The sequence below is a fragment of the Sarcophilus harrisii genome, chromosome 1 (assembly GCF_902635505.1).
Source record: "Sarcophilus harrisii chromosome 1, mSarHar1.11, whole genome shotgun sequence".
Lineage (NCBI taxonomy): Eukaryota > Metazoa > Chordata > Mammalia > Dasyuromorphia > Dasyuridae > Sarcophilus > Sarcophilus harrisii.
The window spans coordinates 669,583,887-669,609,861 of NC_045426.1; the positions used below are offsets into that span (position 1 = coordinate 669,583,887).

General features: G+C 54.5%; 1 protein-coding gene across 2 annotated transcripts in view; it reads right to left on the bottom strand.

The window, feature by feature from the left end:
• NCLN (nicalin) overlaps positions 1 to 20,394 on the bottom strand; it is a 33,914-nt gene extending 13,520 nt beyond the window's left edge. For both annotated transcript variants that reach the window (XM_031948246.1, XM_031948243.1), the window contains exons 1-9: positions 19,981 to 20,394; positions 11,698 to 11,888; positions 9,093 to 9,237; positions 7,906 to 8,000; positions 5,546 to 5,626; positions 5,343 to 5,446; positions 3,247 to 3,335; positions 2,932 to 3,071; positions 2,572 to 2,750 (exon numbers count right to left, since the gene is read on the bottom strand). In XM_031948246.1, coding sequence (XP_031804106.1) covers positions 2,572 to 2,750; positions 2,932 to 3,071; positions 3,247 to 3,335; positions 5,343 to 5,446; positions 5,546 to 5,626; positions 7,906 to 8,000; positions 9,093 to 9,237; positions 11,698 to 11,888; positions 19,981 to 20,164 — 1,208 coding nt within the window. In that variant the 5' untranslated portion in view covers positions 20,165 to 20,394. The remainder of the gene's footprint in view (positions 1 to 2,571; positions 2,751 to 2,931; positions 3,072 to 3,246; positions 3,336 to 5,342; positions 5,447 to 5,545; positions 5,627 to 7,905; positions 8,001 to 9,092; positions 9,238 to 11,697; positions 11,889 to 19,980) is intronic.
• Between the last annotated feature and the right edge of the window lie 5,581 nt (positions 20,395 to 25,975).

Below are 25,975 nucleotides of genomic sequence, written 5' to 3' on the forward strand. Positions count from 1 at the left end.
GAGCAAATATCAAACACAAAATGTGAAGATTAAAAATGAGGAGATAAAACAAGCAAATGAGGAAACTTCAACCTGACCTATTTAAACAATCTATTAATATAGAAAAATGGTAAATGGTAAATAAATAAAAGAACAGATGTGCACTGATGTAAAAGCAATAACCATACACATAAGCATCCAGGAATCATCTCGGCCAAAAAATTGGTCCATCTTTTTACCAACCTGAGAAAGATAATAGCTAAAGCCAACACTGGCAAACCACATAAACTCATGTGTAAAAAGTGACGGAATGACAGTGGAAAAACACAAGTCATATCTCACCTCATAAAACTTATCAAGAAGCAATATAGAGAAAAATAAATTTAAAGTTAAGAGACCCAACCAAACCAGGACAGATTGAGAGGACATTTGAAGAGAAAATTGGAAAAATAAAGAAAAGGCAAAGAAATGGAAAAGACCTGTCAACATTTCTACAATAACCTTTTCCCACCAGTAACAGTGAAACTCATACACGTCTGAAGCCTGAAATCCCATTCTCCTAAGTATTGTACAGGGCAGCAGCAGCAAAGATGCCAAAGAAATTAAAAGGGGAAAATCAGGAAGAAAAGAGCAGGTGTACCCAGTGGGGGAGGCTGCAGAGGACCCGGTTCTCAGGTTGCTGAGGGACTGCTCACCAAGACAGCCGAAAGGAGGAAAGACACCACATGGTTGGGGGCAGGAGGTAAGGAGAACCACAGAGCTCATTACCATAAAGAGCTGGCCAAGAAAATGCAAATAACTACATACCCATATGGCTACTTTCCCACCTTTTCAAACTTTCATGAAAATAAACTTCCATGTGCATCAGAGCCAGCAGGGGGTAGGAAGGGCAGAGGGGGCCTCCAAGCCAGGATGGCCAGGGCCACGCTAGCTGGTGATCCTGCACTGCAGAGAGGACAACGGCCTCTAGTCCCTATTCCATGGCTTCCTAGGTCTTTAGCCATACAACTGACTAAAAGACGCAACCCTGCATACTGCCAGCTGACAAAAAAGATTTAATTTGCTGCCAGACAAGCTCTCCCCCAAGAAGGCACCTCCTGTGAAGCATCAAAGCCAGGCCTTGACTCTCGGAACAAGCGAGAGGGACACCTCTGATGGAGAGCCAGGGCCCAAGGCCAAGGCCTGAGTGTGCTCCCCCACAGCCTTGGCTGCTGTCCTGGAGGCTGTCCATCACTCTAGATAGGGTGAGTTCTCTAGCAATGGTGAGGGCTTGCAGATGCTCCTGGGTTTGTCCTTCCTAGCGGCAGACCCTTCCAAAGGAAAGAGAGACTCTCCCAAGTGTCTGGCTGAAGCATCTATACAGGAAACCCCCAGGGTGCTGAATGCTGCCACATTCAGGGGGTGCATCTGGAGAGAAAGACTTGGGACTGGACAAGGGGGCCCAGAATGGGAAGGGGGGGGCTGGCGCGGGGAGAACGGCCCTCAAGGACCCCAGGTTTCCTTTGAAACAAAAGCCCTATTTTAAACGTCACTAGTCTTCCAAAGCCGCTGTACTGCTCTGCCATCAAAGTCACCCTCTGTAGAGAATAAAAAGCTTCAGGTTCATCAAAGCTGTTGGAGAGGGCTCTGGTGACCAGGAGCCTCCGGACATCCCAGACACAATGACCCAGAGAGGAGCTGGTTGTGCAGGGGAAGCAGGGGACATCCGGGAGCCACAGCTCAGGCAGTGTACCATAGTGGCTGGCAGGCTCTGAGGCGGCCACAGGCAGAGCAGGTTCCCCCAAAGCCCTGGGGACAGCGGAACAGACTGGGGAGGGTCTGCAAGCCCTCCCCTCCCCCTAGTGCAAGGCTGTGTGGGGAAGCAGAGAAGGAAGCCGGCTTTCTGGAAGAAGCCTCGTCTGCTGGGGCACTTGGCCCCGACGAGCTGCCAGGCACAACAGCTGAAGTTCCCCCTGTCTAGAGTCCCACACTCTTCCTTCCAACTGTCCCGCTCTCTGCCAACCCGGCCTGAGCAGCTCCCAGGTACCTGAGGAGCCCCGGACCCTCTCTGCCCAGGAGAGGCAGCGCTGGGCAATGTTCCCCCCATCTGAGGAAGGGTCTGTGCCCTCTAGATCTCTCCTGTGGCAGCCCCATGCCAGGTTGGGGAGCAGCTCCTTCCACTCCTCCCTGGGCCAAGCCTCGGCCTCTCACTTCACTAGCTCATGGCCACATGAATAACCACATCTGCCCCAAACCGCAGGCCTCCCCCTCCTCATTAGGGCTGGGGATCTCCCCAATCCCACTCTCCAGGATGGCCAGGCCCCTTCACGCCCACCAGGGAAGTGCCAGCCAGAGGCTGGAGGACCCTCAGGAAGGAAGGGGGCTTTCTCTGGGGACTATCTGCACCAGGCTGGAGGCAGCAAGAGCCACACAAGCAGCTGCCCTGGGGGGACAGGAGGGCCACTGAGGATCCCTGCGCTGCCATCCCACCTCCGACCTGGTGAGCCTTCCTGGGCCTCTCTGAGGGGCCCTCAGCTCCCCAGCTCTGGGCTGCACCAGGAGAACGCCACGAGAGGGAGGAGGGAGAGGAGCTGGCGGCCTGAGCCTGCTTACCGGACATCCATGATGCTGTTTCGCAGCCCATCGCGATGACTCTCCAGGTGGGAGACTGTGAATGCCGGGAGCCGGCGGATGGCAAAGCGCTCGTGTTCCCAAGCCAGCATGTCCTCTGCCAGGTTGATTTTCTTGTGCACCATGGAAAACCTCACCTCTGGGAACTGACTGGCAGCCACCTGCAGAGAGAGCGAGCAGCTGCGTGGTTGAAGACGGGGCCAGGCCACAGAGCTCCCGTCCGGGCCGGACAGCCAGCGGGGTGAGCCTCCCCAGGCGATGGGGGCACTGGTCTCCAACCCAGAACTGGCAGGGGCAGAGCAAAAGAGAGACCCCACCCATGCCCCCAGCCCAGACAGTTACCATCTCAAGCTCTCGAAGGAAAGCATATTGCAGGGTCCCCTCCTTGGGGGGCTTTGACACATGCAGGTGCAAGCCATTCCCTCGGCCCAGAGTGTCGAGGCAGAGGACAAAAGCCACGTTGTCCTGCAGCAAACTGGAGTCTGAGAGATGGAGAGACACAGGTGATAGGGAAAAGCCAAGAGAGCTCCAGCAAGAGAAGGACAAACAGGAGACCAGCTTTCTCGAGGAATCTGGCCACTGCTGCCAGGCCTCTGCCCAGCCCCTCCTCCAGCCCTGCCCCTTTCTCAGCCACCCCCACCGTGGCCCCTGACTCACCTGTGTGATCCAGATTGTCTTCTAACCACCTCTTAGTACCCTGATAATTAAATTTGCCTCCACCTGAGGCAAAAAACAGCAGATTGTACCTGCCAGGTGAAAAACAAAACTATTAGACTGGACTGTCAGAGCTCAGAACCCAGGAGGTCAGGGCTGGGAGGGCCCTTAGAACCCAGGAGGTCAGAGCTGGGAGGGCCCTTAGAACCCGGGATGTCAGAGGTGGGAGGGCCCTTAGAACCCAGGAGGTCAGAGCTGGGAGGGCCCTTAGAACCCAGGATGTCAGAGGTGGGAGGGCCCTTAGAACCCGGGATGTCAGAGCTGGGAGGGCCCTTAGAACCCAGGATGTCAGAGGTGGGAGGGCCTTTAGAACCCAGGAGGTCAGAGCTGGGAGGGCCCTTAGAAACCAGGAGGTCAGAGCTGGGAGGGCCCTTAGAACCCAGGAGGTCAGAGCTGGGAGGGCCCTTAGAACCCAGAAAGTCACAAGTAAGAGGAACCTCAGTAATAATCTCATTCAGAGATTACTCAGAAGTAATCTAATTCAAGTGCCTTATTTTACAGATGAAGAAACTGAGTCTCAGAGAGGAAATGACCTGATAAAGGTCATGACATGAGTTAACAGCAGACCTGACTCTGACACCAGGGTAACTGCCTCCTAATTCAAAGGTTTCTTCCACTGTTGTGAATTTTGTGCTAAAATATCCAAGATTCAGACACCAAGAAAGCCCTTGAAAGTAGAAAAGTTTGGACCCTTTGTGGTGCTGGGGAAGTGGGAATCTCCGAGTGCCCCGCACAGCTGGGGAGAAGTCTGTCCTGGGAACAAGAACACAGCCGTAATTCTTCCACCAACTTAAGCCAACAACACAAGGGGAGCTCTCAGGAGCTAGGCCCCATGCCAAGGGCACAAAACCTACAACAGTCTAAGGCCCCTCCCAGACCTGACATTCTGTGTTCTAAGGACTCCCCTAGCTCCTGTGACACATACTTGTCAACACTGGGCCTTAGGAATAGGAGTAGAACCAAGAGAATGCTGTACACGGCAACAACAAGATCATGTGATAACTCTGATGGATGTGGCTCTTCTCAATAGCGAGATGATTCAGGCCAATTTCAAAAGACTTGTGATGGAGAGGGCCATCTGCCCCAGAGAGAAAACTGTGGGGACCGAATGGGGATCACAACACAGCATTTTCACCTTTTTTGTGGGAGTTTGCTTGTTTCTTTTTTCTTTCTCATTTTTTTCCCTTTTGATCTGATTTTTTCTTGTGCAGCAGGATAAATGTGGAAAAATGTTTAAAAGAATTGCACATGTTTAACCTATATTAGATTACTTGCTGTCTAGAGGAGGAAGGGAGGGAGAAAAATGTGGAACACAAGATTTTACAAGGGTAAATGTTGAAAACTATCTCCATATATTTTGAAAAATATTTATTATTATTTTGTAAAAGGAAGATCATATGCTAATGGAGAAAGGAAGGGAATGCATGAGTAAAGTTTGAAAAGGGAACATAACCAGCTTGGTGTAGTAGAAATAACATAGCATCCTGGATGTGAAGCAAGAGATGTCCAAAGACCAGAGCTAGCACTAGGAGGAGGAGAAATGTTGGAAAGGCCTTTTCAGCTCAAGCCTAGGAAGCCCCATCTTCCTAGGGGACCTGCCCATTATCTAATTCCCAAAAGGAGGGAAGTTTCAGCCCCAAAAGCATTCAAGCAGACACTGACCACCTGTCAAGGAGGTTGCCATGGAGACTGCTACATGGGGTGCAAGTCTGGATTAGATAAGCTCAACGGTCCTTTCCAGTGCTGAGAATTTATGATTTTAGGTTTGAGTCGGGAAAGAGCAGACTTGAAGGCAAAAGAGCTAGAAGCAGGAGAGTAGGGAATCCGGCTTGCCTTAATGGGGGGAAAACAGGGAGAGGAGGAAGAGGAGCGGGCAGAGAGAAAAAAGGAGAGGAGAAAGGCGGGAGAGGAGGAAGAGGGGGACCGAGGTCATCCTGGCTGCGGCCCCCACCAGCACTAAGCCCCACAGCTCATGGGCAGCAGGCAGTGACCACCCGTGCTCCCCGTGAAGGCGCTTCTGCAGCCTCGGGCCCACTTACCCCGCGTGGGTGCGTTTGTAGGTGTAGAGTCTCGAGAAGAGCCTGGCCAGCTCCAGCAGCACAGAGATCCCACTGCCGTTGGAGTCGGCGCCATGTGAGAGCCACTAGAACAGAGGCAGCGCCTTAGGGTCGGCCTGGAGTGCAGCCCCCCACCCTGCCCTCCCTGAGGGAGAAGCCGCCGGGGAGAAAGCGGGGGCACGTACCGGAGCCACCCCGAAGGAGTCGTAGTGCGCCACGATGACAATGGTGGGAAGGTCCTCTCCGCCCAGGCCTGTCAGCCGGCCCTGTGGAGACAATGGCCGTCAGCAGCGGAGGGCAGAGCTCCCCCTGGAACCAGGGGCCCGCACCCCAAGCTGCCCCCACTCTGCCTCGCACCACCAGGCTCCATGCTAACTTCCCAAAGAGTCTCTCACTTGCTCCTCACACAACCTTTGGGGTCGTCGTCACCCTCATTTAGGAGCTGGGGGGGAAAGTCGCAGGGCTTAAGGAACTTGCCAGGGTGACGCAGCTAGTATGTGTTGGAGGCTGGATTTGAATCCAGGTCCGGTGCCCTGTGCCCTGCGGTGCCACCCAGCTGTGGCCCTCCTCCGCAGGCTCAGTGCATCCCACCCCCTCTCACAGCTGCCCAGGCCAGCACCGAGGAAACAGCCCAAAGAGCCTGGGCTCACCCCCTCCCCCCCCCCCCCCCCCCCCCCCAGGCCTGGGCCCACGTCTCGGCTCTGCTCCTGACTGTGACCGAGAGCTTCACCTCTGTGAGGGGCCCCCGAGGTCACTGGGAGGAGCCAGGAAGTTTCCAGAGAGTCACCGGGCCCCGGGCCTGGCACTGGGCCCTCCAGGACCTCCCAGGCTCACGGGAACTTGTGGAGGGGGGTGGAGGGGAACCGACAGCAGCCGATGGGGGGACAGCGGGCACTCGCAGCCTTCCCCACCTCTCTGTGTGGCCCCCTCAAGAACTCTCTATAAGCAGGATGAGCCTGGATGCCAGAACCAACCCTGTGCCTGAGGGCCACTAAGCCAGCCTAGAATCCTCCCAGGGCCAGGCGTCCCCTCTGAGGTCACTAAGCCCAAGCCCTCGGGCTGCCCCAGACGTGAGGGGTGCAGTGGGGACAAAGCCAAGTGTCCTGGTGCAGAGAGAGGAGCAGGAACGCCGGCTGCAGCCAGACTCCCTGAGGCAGGGTCTGCCTCTGCAGAAGAACCACCCTCAGGAGCATGGAGCCTTACCCCCCACTGTGCCCTGCCCCTGGCACAGCCCCGCCCCTGGCACAGCCCCTGGAGCGGTCCCTTGCCAAGGGAGCTCTTCTCTGAACCATGCTACTCAATACACTAATGACGGGGGCAGGCCCACACCCAGGTCACGGCCCGGGGAAGCCTCCAAACTCGGAGGAGGAAACGGCCACCGAGGAGGAGCTGCACCCCAGCTGTGGAAGCTCCGAGGTGAAGCTGCACTTCAGGGCCCATGCAGGATCTCAGCCAAGGGAGGGGCACAGACCCCTGAAGAGCCGCAGCGGGCTCCGAGCTTAAAGGAGGCCGCCCCTGTCTCCAGCAGCAGAAAGTCATTCCTGCATGTCTTTTCTTGGCTGCAAACCCCAAGCAGTGCTCAGCCATCCCAGGGCGCAGACGGCCCGGCCCCGGGCTGGGGGCCAGGGGCTCGTTCCCACCCCCAAAGGGCCCCACTCGCAGTAACAGCCGGGACCAGAGAGACCTGCAGCGCCCCCCGGGGCCCACGGATCTGCCCGAGCAGGGATGCCCAGCAGGGTCACTGCTCCCTGGCTGTCGGGCCTGGGAGGCCGAGGCAGAGCGCGCGGGGGAGGGCCTGACGGAGCCTTCAGCCCCAGCAAGTCCGAGCCTCTGATCTCCGGGCTCTGCCGTTAAGGGCGATGGCAAAGAAGAGGAACGTGAGATGGGGGGAGGGGGGAGCAGAGGCCAGCTTCTCCCCACCGGAGGCCCCTCCGCCAGCCCATCCCCTCCACCTGAAGAGCCTCCAAAAGCCCAGATTCGTCTCCACACCAGAATAGGGCAGGGAGGGGCCCCTCAGAGGAAGGGGAGCATTTGGAGCCTGAGGAAGGGGACGTGGGTCCAAGTCTTCTCTGTGAATCTGTGCCCAGTGAGCCCCAGCAGTGACTGGTCACTTCCAATGTCTGCACCAGATTTATCTTTGTGTCACAAGCTACGCGTTTCCTGGGCACGCGCCCCTGGCAACTGGGAGGTTGGGGAAGGGGGACCCAAAGGATGATGACTGGCAAGGGGACGTCCCTCCGGAAATTAAAGAGCTGTCAATGAAGAAGGAACCTGACAGCTGCCACCGCCGCCACCTCCTCCAAAGAGGTGGCATGTGGTGGGGGGTGGGGGCACTGCCCGTGGCATTGGCTCTTTTCAGTTCAATGAAACTCTGACATCATAATTTTTTTCTCATCTTTTTAAGGGACAGCTCCCAGTGGGGGCAAAAACACACCAGGAAAAATCAGGAAATGTTAAATCAGTAAAAAAGATTTTTAAAAAAGACGTTTTCTACATCTCTCCCTCTGCTCCTCGGGCTCGGGTCCGGCCCACCTCGGGCACTCACCTCCACACTGGTGATGAGCCAGTCGCTCACGGCCTTGCTCTGAGCCCCGCTCGTCACCATCTGGAAGCCATTGGCGGTGGCGGTGTGCAGAAGCACTGCAGAAGAGATGCATGGTCAGGCCACAGTGCTCCCCTCTCCGCCCGGGTCCCCTCTCCCAGCCCCTCCCAGGAAGCAGAACCTGCCCCCTGCCCAGCTGGCCAGGGAGGCCTCCCTCCCCCTCTGCTCCAGCAGCCTCTGCCCCCGACCCTCACACAGAGCCCACTCTTCTGGAGACGTGGCAAGGGGCCCCATCGGCCCCCCCACAGCCAGAAGCTGGCGAGCAATCCCAGAGATGGGTGCGAGGTTCCTGGGTGCGCGTGGCTGCAGGGCGCAGACAACATGGGCCTCCCACAGGAGCTCCTGCCATTTAATTAGAGAGGCGAGACACAGAGTCACTGAAAAATGCTGCCTCTGCACATTCGGGGGCAGCCAGAGGGGGGCCGCTGCCCGGGAAGTGCTGAGCAAAGTGCTCCAGGAACAGAACAGAACACGGCGCTGTGGCCAAGGGACAACAAATGAGGGGGAAGGCAAGGAGGCTCCTATGTGAGCAGCTGTGGGGGGAGTGAGAATCGGGAAAGCCCCTACCATCAACGAGAGAAGCCCCCAAACCTGTGGGACAGTGCAGCTGGGAGGAGTGGTCTGGGGCCAGGAAAAGAAATGGGGGGGAGGGGGCAGCCCTCGGGTACGGAGTCACCCAAAAGGGGCTGGGCTGTCAGAGGGACAGTTCAGCGAGTGTATGTGGAAAAGATTATAAGACTCCAAAGAGACTAATGTTAAAAAAAAAAAAAAAAAAAGCCATCAACCCATCAATAAAACTGAAATTTCTAAAATGAATAAAATAAAAAGGTGTCACTTTTTAAAAATGTACTGACTGATTAAGTAAATAAGTAAAATTAATAGTGAATATAAAATCCAGGAGTCCAAGTTACTTTAACAATTCTTCCCAACTAGAGATGAAATGTTGATCCATTGTTGGGTCATGGAAGGGGGGAAGAATTGGAATAAATACATGTCCGACCATCCCCCAAATGGACGCTTTCCACACGAGCTGAAGAGAGAGCAGCCCCTTCACCCCCGCCCCCCACGACCAAATGCCCTGGACAGAGACACCAGGAACCTGAAGTCACCCCCGCCCGAACAGCCCCCACCTTCAGCTGCAGAGGCTGAGCCCTGGGAGGCCGAGGCGGCCTGGGTCTGCTCGTAGATGGAAAGCAAGGCCTCGTCCTCCACTGCAAAGTAGACAGGGACGATGGTCTCCATGGCCAGCATCTCGGGCTCAATCTCCATGAATTGCTAGGGAGAGAAGGAAAGCCGGGACTCAGAGTAGACCCCATCTGAGAGCCTCCAAGCCCACCAAAGGGGGGAGCTACAAGTTGTCAGAGGCCGTGGAGGCGCCACAAGCAGGCTCCAGAATGTGGGGGCACGAGGGGGTGGGGGGTGGGAAGTGCTGAGGGGCCAGGACACTCAGGGGGCCCACGCTCCAGCCAGAGGCCCACGCCTCTTGTCCTAGTCCTCCCCTTTCAGCCACATGACCGTGGCCAGCTTTGGTCTCTAGGCCTTATTTCAGTTATAGGCCGACTTACGTACACACTTAGGCCTCGTGGGGAACTGTGAGGCTTCCGGCAAATCCCCAAGTAATTATTAAGCACCTCCTGTGTGCTCAGTACTGGGAAGACAAAGAAGGCTCTCGGGAGCTCGGGAGCCCAGGGGATGGCGCTCAGACATAAACACTGCCACCACCCAGAGCCCCCGGCCCTCGCAGAATCCCCGATGGCACAAGCCCAGGGAGACCCTGGCCGGGCTCCTGAGCCCCGCGGCTGGGAGCCCCCCGGGAAGAGCGACCGCCCCCGAGGAGGTCCCCCTGACGCTCTCTGCAAGTCCCCGGCGCTTCAGGGCCTCCTCAGGAGCCACAGCCCCTTGGGGGGAGCAGAGCAGGGGAGCGGGGCCGATGGGAGGCCAGGTGCGGCTGCGCCTGGGCAGGCTGGGGGGCAGAGGCAGGGCGGCAGATTGACCACGGGGACAAGGACGTGTGGGTGGGGCCACCTCTGGACTAAGGTCTGCCCAAGCCAGGGGTCTGCCCACTGTCCCCCAGGGGCACCATGGGGGAGGGGGGGGGAAATTCTATGGCCTTAAAAAAAAGTGGCAGTTCACCTGACACATGTTCGCTCATTTATTCCTCAAAACAGCCTTGGGACAGGTCCTGGGACCCGAAGACCGGGCGCTTGGGGTCTAGGCTACCGGGGTGAGGATCTCAAACAGGGAGGCGGTGGAGCCCTTAGCACAAAGACAAAAAGGTAAGTGCTTGAGCTCCAAGTGAGAAATGGCAGGCCCTGCCAGGGGAGGAGTGGAGGCTGTGGGTGTCCTGCCCTAGAGAGCTGCCCTTCTAACGGGGGAGAAAGACCAAGGGAGGGGGCCAGAGCAAGGGTGGGGGTGGCGTGCGCCCAAGACAAAGTGAGATGCAGAGTTTCCATTGCTGAAGAGGGAGGTGCCGGCCAAGCGGGGCAGGGAGGGGGCAGGGCGCCACGCTTTGGGGAGGCCCTGTTCACCCCACTCACCCCACTTCGGCCTTGCACTTCACTGCTCTTTTTAGCCTCAGGAAACTCTGAGACTGCGCTGTCCCCTCACACTCCCCTCTGGCCTTCCCTGTCTTACTGCACACAACCCCCTTTCTTCTCCACACTTCTCACTCACACTCACACACACACACATACACACACTCACACACTCTCTCTCACACACACGCTCACACACACTCCAGACCTGGATTTTGCAGCCTCCCTCCTCTATCTCAGAGAACCCCTAGTTTCCTCCAAAGCTCCAGGGCTGACCTCCAGGAGGTCCCGCCCCAGGACCGCCCTTGGAAACCGCCCTGCACTGACTTTGTAAAGGCTGGGAGGTGGCTGTGCTGCCCCCAGGCTCCGTCTCTGTCCTCCAGCCCCCCAGTTATGCCAGCACTCACCCCCACAGCCACTAAAGGGATTTTCCTCAAGCACGGGCCAGACTCGATTAAACCCCCTGCCTCCTCCAGAGACCACTTGGTGTTCCAAGCCCTTTATAACCTGGCCCCTTCTGCTCAAACCCATGACTCTGGCCTCCTGGCTGTTCCTGAAGGAGACCCCCGTCTCCGGAGTCCGGGAATTTCACTGGTCAGCCCCCAGCTTCAATTCTCTTCCTCCCTGTTCCTGCTGCTGGTTTCCTTAAGTCCCAGCTTCGAGTCCTACCTTCTACCCAAGTTTTTCCCAATTCTCCCTAAAGCTAAAGCCCGTTCTCTGTCAATGACCACAATGTCTGGTCCCAAGCCCTTTGCATGGGATCTCCCCATCAGACTGTGAAGGGGAAGAGGGAATGGAGGAGCACAGCGACTGCCTTTTGTCTTTCCACGTGTCTCCCCACATTAGACACTTAATAGACATTAATTAACCGACTTCCTGCTTGCTGCCGACTGACCACACTAAGAGAACAAGGATCCACACAGAGACACTGAAACACCAAGCTGGGGGGACGGGAAGGGGAGAGAGGAGCCGGGAAGAACAGGGATCGAGAACAAAATGGCGGCCCCCAAGCAAGGAACAGCTACAAGCCCTGGAGGACGCTCAGTCCAACTCCATCACTTCATAGATGGGGAAACTGAGACCAGGGAGCGGATGAGGACTTGCTGCCCAGACTGCCCGGGCTGGTGAGTGACCCTTGGCCTTCAGAAGCCCAATGTGCTGGTTCCTAATGGGCCTGAGAGCCTGGGGCCCCGATACGCACCCGGATGACGTCCTGGGGCACAGCGGCCATGGCCCGGGGCAGGATGATGACCACGGCCCCCGCCGACTGCCGCAGCGCCTTCTGGTACTGCTCATAGGAGAAGTCCACCAGCCGCATCATGACACAGCGGCGACTCAGCACGTCCGCCTCCACCGTCCTGGCCTCCGTGTTGAGCACTGCGTTCCGGGTGCCTGCGGGAAGGGAGCAGAGGAGCCGCTGCAGAGGCCTCCAAGCCCAGGCTTCCCAAAGGCCAGGCCCCCTGGGAGCCCCAGGAGGGAGGACACACCCCGAGACAGGGAACAGACCTTCTCACGGGGCAGGACCCCCCCCCGGAGGTATATACCCGACAGCTAAAGACAAGGGGATGGGGGTCGGGGAAGCTCCATGCAGAAGGGGGTGCCCGAGCGGCAGCTCTCAGGCCCGGGGCTGAGAGGACAGTCCTGGGTAAGGAAGGCTAGTCCGGCTGGAAGACAGACCCCAAGAAAAGGAAATCTGTCCAAGAAACCAGAAAGGGGAGGTTGGGAGGTTTCAGAACCACCTGCTTCTGTTCACCTGTAGGAACCCATGCAAAAGCCCGGCGCACACTGCATACAGAAGCAACAATATTATACAGGTCATTGCGGAAGGACTTAGTGACGCTGATCAATACCACGAGCCACACAATTCCAAAGAACTCATGATATAAAATGTTATCCATTTCCAAACTGAAAACTCATGGACTCAGAACAGACCAAAGAATACTTTCCTCTTCATATATTTTTCTGCCTTTTTTTTCAGGTTAATGTAGAAAGATTTTGCATGACTGCATGTGTATAATGGGTATCCTATTTCTTGTCTTCTCAATAAGCAGGGGAAAGAGATAGAGAAGGGAGAATTTGGAACTGAAAAAAACTTGTTTTTATTTTTAATTAAGTTGGGGCCAAGCTGTATACACTTCTAAAAACTATGAAGGTTATACTTGATCCTTACGCTTCTAGATGGCCGAGAAAATAAAGCACTGGGCTTGGAATCAAGGAGACTCATCTTCCCGAGTTCAAATCCAACCTCAGCCACACTCCTCATCTGTAAAATGAGCTGGAGAAGGAAATGGCAAACCACTCCACTATTTCTGACAATCCCAAACAGGATCACAGAGAACTGGACGTGACTAAAAACTGACCCACCACAGGTCCCTGAGGCCGTAAGAAGGCATTGGAGCTGACTCAGGAGAGTCAAGGGATCAAATCTCTGCTTAAAGAAAATCACTGGTTACAATGCATGGACGAGGCTGCAGCGGGGCGAGACTTGAGGTGGAGAGACCAATTAGGAGGCTGCTGTACAAACCCAGGTGAGAAATGATGAGAGCCTCCACTAAGGCAGTGGCTGTTGGAGTGGAGACAAGGAGAGACAGCCCAGGAAGCAGAAAAGACAAGATGTAGCAACTAATTGGCTCCATGGGGTGAGGTAGTGTAAAGAGCTGAAGTTAATGCCAGGGTTACGCACCTGGGAGTCTAGAAGACCAGTCATGCTTTTTCAGAAAGTGGAAGAAAAAAGTGAGTTCAGTTTTGGACACGCCAAGTTTGAGACATCCATGGGAAAGCCCAACTTAACTCGTTGCTGGCCAGGGCGAGGACCAATCGTTTCCTTCCCGGTAATAGACGGTCGGACTTCATGATTTCTAAGCATCCTTCCGCCTGGACATGCTACGGCTGCTCTGAGAACGAGGTTAGAACCGTGACTAGCCAGGGACAATGCAAAGGGGCCCCACCCCGGCCAGCCTGGGGCCCTCAACACCGACTTATACTTGCCTGACAAAGGCAAAGCTAACACAAGCAGCTGGCAATAGTTCACTACAAGCAAAAACGCCCAAATAAAATCACTTGAGGTGTCCCGGCACCCCAGCTGTTGCTATTAAACACCGAGGCCAATCGGGAGAGGTTCATCCTCTTCACAACTTCAAAGGAAGGCAGGGGTGCCTTTTAAGCACCTTTATTCTAGGCTTTAACTAGCCATTAACCATTAACTAGCCATTTAACAGCCATTGCTGTAGCCACCATTAAACAGCATTCACCGTCCTTCACTCTCACTCCCTCCTCCCAGAGAGGGAGCAGACACACAGGGAAGGCCAAAACCATTTAAAAAAAAGTTTTCCAGGCTTTGATCCCTTATCCATTTAAATCTCCTCTATTGAATTCCAATCATGACATTCCTTTATGCTGATTATAATACATGAGGGCAGATCCAGAATTCCCCCTTTTTCTATAGTCCTCATTTCAGAATTCAGTCTCTTGAAGGATATTACTGATGAGATAAAAATTTATTCTCTTCCATCTTGGTTAGACTCCATCCAAACTTGGAAGGAATTTAACTTAAGGTGGGGAAGCTCATCCTGTCCTACTCAGGTTTGGGTGGGGAATAAATTGGTGAGATTGCCCAAAGCAGGGGGTGGGTGTAGAAATTCTGCTTTGTCCAAGAGTGACTCTCTCAGCCCCTCATGGTAGTGAGCCCACTTCCCACTGCAGTATTCACTTCTCTCGTGAACATCCACTTTTCCAAGGGCATATAAGTCCCATGATGGTCTTGAAATAGAGTGCCATTGACCTCTTTCATTAAAATGCTGATATTATTTGACTAATCACCCAGAATTATGTCTCTCAAAACTTTTAAACAATACAACTAAATCATAAAATACTAGAACTGGAAGGGAATTTAGAAACTGTTCACTCCAAATCCCTTAATTTCATAGAGATGTGTACTTACTTTAGAAAGAATGTGGGAATTAGGAGTTTAAATCTTTGGGCTAAAAAATAAAGTTAAAAAATAAATTTTAGGGTTGAGAGGCCACTTCAAATTTATCAGATTAACAAAGATAATAAAAGAAGGAGGAACTGCAAAAAAACAGGCACACTAATACACTGTTGGAGCCTTGAACTGGTCCAACCATTCTGAACAGCAATTTGGAACTGCCCCAATTTATTCAATTCTGCATATTCTTTGACCCAGCAAAAATATTTACAAAGTCTATATCCCAAAGAAATCAAAGAAAAAGGAAAAGGATCCACATATACATAACTATTATAGCCCTACTCCAAAACTGGAAATTAAAAGGGTGCTCTCCTACTGGGAGATGGGTAAATAAATTATGATATATGAATGAAATGGAATACAATTGGGCCAAAAGAACCAAGGGACAGTTTCAGGGAAAATTGATTAGATCTCTATAAACTGGTGCAAAGCAAAAAGAACAGAACTAGAGAATTTTATATAACAATATTATAGAGAAAAATGACTTTCAAAGACTTGAGACCAGATCAATTCAACAATAAACCACTAACCTATAGAACTAAGATGACACAGGAGACCCATCTAGTTTCAAAAGAGTGATGGACTTTAAAATACAGACATGATCATTGTTTTTCCCAGACTATGCGTATGAAGGGTTTTTCATAAAAATAAATATGGGGGGAGGAGGGGAAGAGGAAAGAGAGATAATGCTTGTTAAAAAAAATGTTTTAATCAATATCAATAATAGCAATCTAAGTCCCTGTAATACTTGTATTCAGTACTTCCTGGGGCCATTGTGGAAGAAGGTAATTTTGTACATTTTAAAACAATAAAGCAAGTCAATCCTCCCCCCACCACAGGTTTTAAAATTTTTATTTTTATTTTTGAGATCCAAATTCTATCCCTCCCTGTCTCCCCTACTTCTCCCTGAGGAGGTAAGCAATCAGATATAGATAATATACATGTGTAAAACATTTCCGCAATAGTCATTTTGCGCAAAAATCCTCAAATAAAAAGAAAAAATGGAAATGGAAAAATAGCATGCTTTGCTCTGTATTGAGTCAATATCAGTTCTTTTTCTGGAGGTGGATAGTATGCTTCATTATTAGTCCTCTGGGATCGTCTCAGATCATTGTATTGCTGAGAACAGTAAGTCATTCACAATTCTTCACTCAACAACTTTGCTGTTACTGTGTACAAATGTTCTCCCAGGTCTGTTTATTTCACTATGTATCAGTTCATATTACGTCTTTCCAGGTTTTTCTGAAATCATCCTGCTTATCATTTCTTAAGGCACAACAATATTTCATTACATTCATATACCACGGCTTGTTTAGCCCTTCCCTAATTAATGAGCATCCTTTCAATTTCCAATTCTTAGCCACCACAAAAAGCTGTTATAAATATTTGTACAAACAGGTCCTTTCCCCTCTACTTGGATGTCTCTTCAGGATATAGACGTGGCAGTGGTGGATCACACAGTTTGATAGCCCTTTGGGCAAAGTACCAAACTGCTCTCTAGAATGGCTGGATCAGTTCACAATTCCACCAACAATGTCAGTTTCCCCATAATTCCTCCAACATTCAACATTTTTTTTGTCTTATTAGTCAATCTGATGGGTGTGAGATAATAAAAGAAGTCAATTTAAGAACATTTAAGTGACTACCATGTGCAAAACAGTTAAGGGTGCTGGCTACAGAAGTGGGATTCTCCATCATTATTCTCTCTTTCTCTACACATCCTTTTAACTCTCCACCAGGGAACAAACATGAAAAAAGCTGCTTTCGGCCAGGTTCCCTTTGGATGCTCTGCCGCCGACAGCCTCAGGCAGCCGCTCTGGGTGCGGGACAAACCTCTCCAGCCCCAGCGGCAGAGAACGGCTGACCTCCCAACAGACAGAACAAGCAAGCATCAGCAAACCCCAGGGACAGTGGGAAGGAACATTCCACTTGGAGAAAAGTAGTCCCAAAAACAATTCTATGAAATATTAATTGCAAGAACTTGGAAGGGATGAAAAGGAGGAAATGATGTGGTGCTTTTCAACAGGAGTTCATGAGGAAAGAGACTGTTCGCATTTGGTCAGCTGGATTTGCCAGCAGCTCATTGGGAAGCCAGCCATGTTCTGGGCACAATGACAGTAAAGACAAATAGAAGTCCAGAAGCAAAGGGGATCTGACATTGTCTTGCCCTGACAACCGTCCAAATCCCCCATCTGTAAATACCACCCAGCGCCTGCTGAGCCCGGCCCACAAGTCAATCCTGTCACCTCCCTCAGCCACAATGGGGCCTAATCAGGATTTGAACCCAGCTCTTCTCACCTCTACAGGGCCATAGAAAAGGGAATAATCACTCACTAAAGCCGTTACACCAAGATCTGCAGTTTTATATGCAATCTTCTCTTTCCACTTGTGTTCAGAAACAGAAAAACTCTGTCAAGTTTATAGTAACAGAGAATTTCTGAAATTTCTCATTTCATATGGAGAAACAGATTCAGAGCCACCAAGGGGCAAAGCCTGCCTGGGTCGTTCAGCCAGTGGCTGAGAGACTGCTCCCAGTCCTCGGAGATGGCCTCTCGCTAACTTTAACTCCCTTACTTAGCTGGAAACGCCATCTTCCCCCCAAGCCACTCTGAAGGGGCCGGCACCAGAACACTTTTCTCATCAAGCTCCTTGGGCCACCTCAGGGACCAGGGGTAGAAAACTCTCATTCAGGGCCACTCTGTGTCTCTCAGAAGTCTAATCGTCCCATTTTATGAATGGGAAACTGAGACTCAGCTGGAGGAAAGGATGAGCCTAAAATCTCAGGAGCGCAGGAGGGCAGGACACAGATTTCAATCTGGGTCTCTGACTCAGAGCCCAGCCCTAGTCCCTGCCCACTTCACCTGCCGGCTCCAGTCTATTCAAACTCAGCTGCAGCTGAACCTTGGCCTCCACACCCCAGCAATCCAAGATGCAATATAGCCTGACCTGGAAATGAGGAGGAGGTGAATGGGGGGAAAGGTGGCAGCAGGGAGCGCAACCTTGGCAAGTCCCTCAGGGAGCAAAGCCCCGTCTCTCCTCAGGGAGACACAGCCAGGCCCTGGCCCGGGGAGGCCCGGAGCAGCGCCCACTCTAGGTCCGGACTGCACTAACGAGATTGCTGGGGCCTCTCTCCCCCCTGGGGCGGCCCAGGCCGGGCACCACCTTTCAACATTTCCTCTTCTTCCGACTCAGTCAAGAGAGGAGACCCATGGGCCACCCAGGGAGGGCACAAAGAGGAAGCACTCACTGGGCCCGGGACTTTAGACCCGCACCCCCTTCCCAGAGGCCTCTCCGAGCACACCCCAAATTCTCCCAGCCCCACATTGTGGGGCTTATCTGGTCAGAGGACAAGGAGAGCAGGGACAGTCAGTGAGCAAATCTCCGGGCCAAGCGGGCGCCACGGAGACCCAGGTGGGCAGAAGAGGGTCCCTGTGCCGCGGAGGGCCCGTACATACTGGGAGGCCCTCCCCAAAGAGGGTTTGCTGAATTTAATTGGGAGTGGGCTGCCTGTGGGGGCCAGGGGCTGATTAGGAACAAGAAGGGAAGCAGACAGAGCCAGAGAGGCCATAGAAAAGCTGGGAGGGAGCCAGCCTGGTCCCAGGGGAGGAAACCAAATCCAAGCTTAGGACCCCGTTCCCAGCCTGGGGCTGTGGAGTCTCCCAGGAGACCCAATTAAGCAGAGCCCAGAAAAACAGCCTGCCTTTTCCTCGGGTCTCTCGAGCCTTGGCTCCCCAGGCCCCAAAAGCAAACGCGGCAGTGGCCGCGGCCTCAGGCGGGCCCAGCCCAACAGCGGGAGCGGCCAGGGAGAAGTCTCCGATTAGTTCAAAGGACACACGAGGGAATGGGGGGCTCTAACGGGGCCTGGACTGGGCCCTCAGAAGCCAGCACGTCGGACCCCCCGCGACCACTCCAGCGGAGGGTCAGTGACTTGTCCGAGCGCACCCAGGCAGCGAGCAGCAGAGCTGGGACGGAGCCCCGGCCCCCGCTCCAGGCATCCTTCGTCCCAGGACTTGTCCCCCGTCCCAGGACTCGCCCCCCGAGGCCTCAGCAGGCCAGGTCAAGCAGCCGCCCGAAGGCCCCGGCAGGCTAAGGGATGTACCCGGCTCCCAGGGGAGCTCCTGCGCCTCCTCCACTACCCGGGTCAGCGGCCACCGAGGCTGGGCCTCCCCCGGGCAGGAGACCCCTGGGCCTCAGCCTCTCCATCCGAAGTGAGGGTGGCACTCAGGTCCCGGGGGGAGGCCCCGGTGGCCTCGAACCCGCAGCCTCGAGGGAAGGCCCGGGAGCGCCCCCCGCCATGGGGCCGCCGTCTGCAGACCGGCCAAGGTCAAATTACCGCCCAATGGCGGCAGCAGCAGAAATGTGAGGCCCGGGCCCAGGGGCTCGAGGCCGGGGGGATCCCCGGGGGCCCAAGACAACAGCTGGAGGAGCCGAGGGAGACAGACAGACACACGTGCAGCTTCCAGCCCGGGCCGGGAGGCTGGGCACGCCTGTGGCAGGTCCAAAGCCTGTCACTGCCAGCTGTCCCACCTCCCCTCCCCTCTCCTCCCCTCCCCTCCCCCCAGAGAAGCAGCAATGCTAGCAATTCAGCCCCGCTGGGGGAGCCCCCCCCAGGGAAAAGCCGGAGTCCAGGCAAGGAGCAAGCACCTCCAAAGCCCCCCGGAGCCTGGCCTGGGGAGAGGGAGCCGGAAACCGTGGGGAAAGGAGGGCGACCCCCATGGCAGGGGCCGGGGGGATAAGTGGGCTGCAGGAAACCTGAGCAAAGGGAGCAGGGCGAGCCCGAGGAGGAGACCCAGGGAAACGAGCCCGGCTGGAGAATGGGGCTCCCCTTGGGCCCGGGGAAGGAGGCAGGGCAGGCCGGCACCGGCTCCGGGGCGGGGCCCGGCCCAGAAGCTCGAGGGGAGGCCAAGGGAGCTCAGGCTGGGCTCGGGTCGGGGAGAAGGGGAGCAAAGTTTGGGGCGCGGGCCCGGGAGCCGGGGGCGGGGCAGGCCGGCCCCCAGACCCAGGGCAGGCAGTCCCGAGGCGGGTCAGGGGGCCGGGCTGGCTCCGGCGGGGACAGGTCGGGGCAGCTGGGCAGGGGAGGGAGAGTCCCCAACGCAGCAGGGCCGGGGAGGAGGAGGGGGAGAAAGCAGGGCTCTGGGGGCTGCTCCGGAGCAAGGGGAGGCCGTGAGACCCCCGCTCTCACACAGCGGCGGGGAGTCGGGGGGCGGGGAGTCGGGGCCGCGCTCCCGGCCGCTCCAGGACGGGGAGGGTCACGGAGGGGGGCAAGCGCCGGGGCCGGGGAGGGGGAGGTGCCCAACTGTAACGCGGGAGAGAGGAGACGCGAGGGAACGGGCCGGGGGCGCGCGCCGGGGAGGGAGGGAGGGAGGGGTAGGGGGCCCGGCGGGGAGCGGCCCCCAGGCCCGGGTCCGAGGCCCCGGCGGGCGGGGCGGGGCCCATTCACACGGGGAGGGGAGCGGGGTCGCGGCGGGGAGGCCGCGCGGCGGGGGCCTGGGGACGCACCGTAAGCCTGGCCCTGCAGGTCGTACTGCTGCATGCGGTAGACGGTGAACTCGTGCGCCGCGTCGGCGGCGGGCAGCGGCGGCGCCACGAGCAGCAGCACGGCCGGCAGAAAGACGATGAAGCTGAGGGGCAAGCACGAGGCCTTCAGCATGTTCTCCAGCACCTCGCCCGCCTCCTCCAGCATCCTGGCGGCCGGGCAGGGCGGGCCCGCGGTCAGCGGGGCTCCGGCGGGGACACGGACGGCGGCGGCGCGCGCGGGGGCTCCCCGAGCTCGGACTCCTGCTCCGCCGGCAGCACAGCGGCATGGACTGCCCCGGGGTCCTTCAGGCAGCCGCGTACGCCCCCGCCGCCGCCGCCGCCTCCTGGGAAACGTAGTCCTAGCGGCCCCGGAGAACGGACGCGCTCCTCGGACGCGCTTGGCCTCATGGGAGTCGTAGTCCTCTGAGCCGCGGCGGCCGCGCGCGGACAGACGGGCGCAAGCGCCGTCGGGAGATGTAGTCTCCGTGGCCAAGGTGGCCGGGTCACGCAGCCCCGAGCGCGCACGTGGAGTGTCAGAAGTTAATTGTAGGTCTGGGGGTAGAGCTCTCCGCCAGGGGCGCGCGCCCACGCGGCGCCTGGGTCTGGCTCTGCTCCGCCTTCAGTGACGTGGCGTCGGGCAGATCGCTGGCTCTCTGCGGCCTCGGTTTCCCCAGCTGCAGAACGAGGGGGTGGGAGCCGGCGCCCCCTGCCTCGGTTTCCCAGAACGAGGGGGTGGGAGCCGGCGCCCCCTGCCTCAGTTTCCCCAGCTGCAGAACGAGGGGGTCGGAGCCGCCGCCCCCTGCCTCGGTTTCCCCAGCTGCAGAACGAGGGGGTCGGAGCCGGCGCCCCCCTGCCTCGGTTTCCCCAGCTGCAGAACGAGGGGGTCGGAGCCGCCGCCCCCTGCCTCGGTTTCCCCAGCTGCAGAACGAGGGGGTCGGAGCCGCCGCCCCCCTGCCTCGGTTTCCCCAGCTGCAGAACGAGGGGGTGGGAGCCGGCGCCCCCTGCCTCGGTTTCCCAGAACGAGGGGGTGGGAGCCGGCGCCCCCCTGCCTCAGTTTCCCCAGCTGCAGAACGAGGGGGTCGGAGCCGCCGCCCCCTGCCTCGGTTTCCCCAGCTGCAGAACGAGGGGTCGGAGCGCCCCCCTGCCTCGGTTTCCCCAGCTGCAGAACGAGGGGGTCGGAGCCGCCGCCCCCTGCCTCGGTTTCCCCAGCTGCAGAACGAGGGGGTGGGAGCCGGCGCCCCCCTGCCTCGGTTTCCCCAGCTGCAGAATGCCTGGAACGCCCCCCGCCCAGAGCTGTTTGGAGGACACCTCAGATACTATTTGTGATGCCCTAACACAGCGCACGCTTAATAAATGCCGGTTTCCTTCGTTCCCTCCCGATTTCCAGGATCTCGCCTGTTTCCTCACTGACGCGAAGGTCCTGCTGGTGTCTCCGTACCTGCCCAGCCAGAAGCGTCCCCGGGGTGGCTGAAGAGCCGCGGAGCCAGTTCCCCAGGAAGCTAAAGCTCCTTCTTCACAGCGGCTGCTTTAAGTGTGCGAGGGCCCTTCGGGGGGAGAAGCGCGGGACCCTCCCGCGGTACAAACGGCCGCTTCCTTTCCGTCAGTCCTGCGCGGCCGCCCGGGGGGAGAGATTGGGAAGCCGCTCGTTGCTGATGCTTTGCTGCCTGTCCCCGAGTCCAGCGAACCCATGAATTAAAATAAAAAAAATGTTCAGTTTTACTTTCAGAAAAGTTCCTTCCTTCCCGCCTTCCCAAAACCTGTGAGAAAACAAGAAAAGCAAAACCCGTATAACCCTGAGCAAGCAAAGCAAGCTCTCACATTGCCCGCGGGCCCACAAAGCGCTCGGTCTGCATGCTGAGCCCAGGGACTCTCAGGAGGCCGGGCCGGGCTTCCTCGGGAGCCACCGCCGGCTTTCACCGACCCGCTCCCAAGCCTCTCAAAGGCGCTCCTATCGTGGTTGTTGTACAAGCCGTCCTGCTTCTGCTAACTCCTTCCTGCATCAGCTCCTGCAAGCCTTCCCAAGTTTCTCTGGATCCGGGCCCCTCATCACTTCTTACAGCCAGCGGTATCCCTTCCTCGCGCCAAAGCTTCCTCAGCCATCCTCCGAGTGACGGCCTTCCCTCAGCTTCTTTGCCACTGCAAAAAAAAGCTGCTTTTCTGTATTCTTGTACATGTGGGTCCCTTCCCTTTTTGTTTGTTTGTTTGTTTGTTTGTTTGTTTCTGGGGGATAGATCTAATAATGGAATAGATCTGAGGGTACACACAGATTAATAGCTTTTTGGGCATGGTTCCAAACTGCTTTCCAGAATGGCTAGACTAGTTCAGAGCTCCACTATAGCCCTTCCAGAATTTCTCATTTTCCTTTGTCGACTTTGTCAATTTGATGGATGCCCGATGATCCCTCAGAGTTGTTACATCTCTCCATTATTAGTGATTTAGAGGACTTTTTCATACAGCTATGGATAGGTTGGATTTCTTCCTCCGCAAATTTCCAGTTCACGTGCTTTGACGGTTTTTTGATTGAAGAATGACTTTTAGTTTTATAAATTTGAATCAATTCCTAATAAATCTTAGAAATAAGACCTTTATTAAAGAAACTTCTTTCAAAGATTCCCCCCCCCCTCACTTGTCTGTTTCTCGTTTAACTTTAATTGAATTGGTTTTATTGAAAAAGGGAGAAAACTTTTAAGTTTTATACAACCAAAATTGCCCATTTCACCTGTGAACCTCTCCATCTCTTTTATTTATTTATTTTTTGCCCAGGGTCACACAGCTAGGAAGTGTTAAGTGTCTGAGGGCAGATTTAAACTCATTTCCTCCTGACTTCAGGGCTGGTGCTCTATCCACTGCACTACCCAGCTGCATCTCTAGGTTATGAATTCTCCCCATCCATAAATCCATTCTCCTTTAATTTATTTATGAAATCTTTATGTCTAAAATATGGAGCTTTCAACAAGCATTTATTAAGTGTTTACTATGTTCTAGGCATTAGGCTAAATGCTGGGAATAAAAAGAAAGGCAAATGAACATTTAAATATTAAAAACAAGCAGGTATATATATATATATATAATACAGGCTCTCCAATAGCTCTTCTAACTGTAAAGGACCTATAAATAGGTAAGTTCATCCAAAAGGCCTCAGATTATTTACCTCCATTTTCTTTTCTCTTACTCTCTTCTCAGTCTCTTAGAATCAGGTTTCTGACCTCAGCATTGCACAAAACTGCTCTCTCCACGTTAGCACTCATCTCTTAGGAGCCCCTTCAGTGGCCTTTTCTGGGCCCCCATTCTCCTTGACCTCCCCTCAGCCTTCCACACTGTGGATCACTCCTCGACACTCTCCTCTCTTCAGGCTTTTGGGACCTAACTCCTCGCTGGTTCTCCTCCTACCTCCCTGACCGAACCTTCTCTGTCTCCTTTGCTGGATCCTCCTCCAGATCTGACTTCTAACCATGTGCCCCGAGGGGATAGACCTGAGCCCTCTTCTCTTCTCCCTCTACACTCTTTCACCTGATGATCTCATCATTTATGCAGATTAATTTATTCATTTATGCAGATGTTTCTAAAATATTCCTTTCCTGCCATAGCCTCTCTGCTGACGTCTAATCTCTCATCTTCAGCTGCCTCTCAGACCTCTCAAACAGAAATGTCCCGAAGACCTAAACTCATATTCACCCCAAACAGAACTCATATCTCTCCCGCTAGACCTTCCCCCTTAACTTCCCTATGGCTATGAAGAGCATCACCACCCTCCCCATCCCTCAGGCTCCCAGCCTAGGGGTTATTCTGGTGTGCTCGCTGACTCTCACCCCCCACAACAAAGTTGTTTCCTGGATGTGCCCATTTCACTTTTACAGCTTCTCCCACATATGCCCCAGTCTCTCCTCTGATGTTGTCCCTCCAGGTAGCCCCTGATCACTTCACACCTAAACTATTGCAATAACCTGCGGGGGAGAGATCTGCCCAGCTCATTCTTTCTACTCCAGTCCAGCTTCCAGTCAGCCATGAAAGTGATTTTCCTGAAGCACAAGTTTGATCATCTCTCTGTCTCTCTCTCTCTCTCTCTCTCTCTCTCTCTCTCTATATATATATATATATATATATATATATATATATAGTTGTTTCTCTGTTTCTCTCTGTCTTTGTCTCTCTGTCTCTCTGTCTCTTTCTCTCTCTCTGTCTCTCTCTCTCTGTCTCTGTCTTTCTCTCTCTCTCTCTGTTTCTCTCTGTCTCTCTCTCTCTGTGTCTGTCTGTCTCTCTCTCTCTCTCACACACACATACACACACACACACACACACACACACACACACACACATCAGTTCCAGGGGCTTCCTGTTGCCTCCAGCATCAAGTACAAAATGCTCATTTGACTAAGTCTTTCATAACCTAGCATCCCATCTCCCCAACTTTCCAGTCGTCCTATGCCTTACTCCCTGATACATACTCTTAAGGCCAGCCTCCTGGCTGTTCTGCTGACAAGAGCATCTCTCCAATCTGGGCGTACCTTGGGCTGTCTCCATACCTGGAACGCTCCCCCTCTCCACTCCGCCCCCTGACCTTCCTGTCTTCCTTTAAGTCCTAACTAAAATCCCACCTTCTACAGGAACCCTTCCCCACCTCCTCTTAGTGCCAGGGCCATCCCTCTGTTAATTATTTCCCATCTATCCTGTCCATTCCTTGGTCTGTTTATTTGTTTGCTTTTTGTTCTGTCTCAGCACTTTGCACAGTGCCTGGCACATAGTAGTTACTTAAAATATTTTATCGATTGGAAAAAAGGTACATACAAGATTCGGGGAAGACAATCTTAGAGTGGAAGCTCTGGCCGGTGGAAAGACTTCCCAAAGAAGGGGGTGTTCAAACTGAATCATAAAGGGAGCCGAGGACTCCAAAAGGCCTTCACGAGAAGGGAGAGTACTTCGGACACAGGGGACACGGATCTGGGGCAAAGTCACAGAGGTGAAAGCCAGAGTGGAAGGGACAGAAGAAAGGCAGGTGGGCAGAATGACCCTGGGCTCTTCACACACACCGTCTCCTCTTCTCTCGAGGAAATGAGCTTCGTCTCTGAAATTCCCTGCTGGGAAATGGAAGGAGATTATAGACTTGTAGCTTAGCAAATAGTAATAGTTTAATATACAGTCACATAAAAGAGAGGGGGGAGACAGACAGACAGACAGAGACAGAGAGAGACAGAGACAGAGAGACTAAGACAGAGAGACAGAGACGGAGACAGAGAGACAGGGAGAGACAGAGACAGAGATGCATATAGAGAGAAACAAAGGTAGAAACAAAGAGAACAGAAAGAGACATGTACAGAGAGAGAGACACACGAGAAACAGAGAGAGACAGAGACAAAGAGAGATGAACAGAAAGAGAAAGACAGAGAGAGGCAGACAGACACACATACAGAGACAGAGACAGACTGAGAGACAGAAAAAGAGACACACAGAGAGAGACAGAGAAAGAGAGAGGAACAGAAAGAGAAAGATAGAGAGGCAGACAAGGCAGACACACATACAGAGACAGACAGACACTGAAAGAGAGAGACAGAGACAGACAGACAGAGACAGACAGACAGACTCAGACACCGAAAGACAGAGAAGGAAGAGAAGAACGAGGGCCAAAATGTGTTCCAGGTGAATCCTTTGGGAGACGTGTCAGAAATCTGAAGGCTTTTTGGTCATGATGATGGAAAAAACCCTTGGGGATGCAGTGACTTCCTTGGATTTTAGAGACTCAAGCTTGGAGCAGGGGAAATGACTCAGCTCTCAACGGGCGTTTGAGGCATCTGCCAACCCTCCCTGTGGGTGAGCCCTTGCTGCGGATGCGGGGGGGTGCAGTGGGTGGGCCCTCATGGCAAACGCAGCCCCAGACACTGTGTGACCCTGGCCAAGTCACTTAGCCCTGTTCCCTCAGTTTCCTCCTCTGTCAAATGGAGAAGGAAATGACAGAACACTCCAGTGTCTTTGCCCAGAAAAG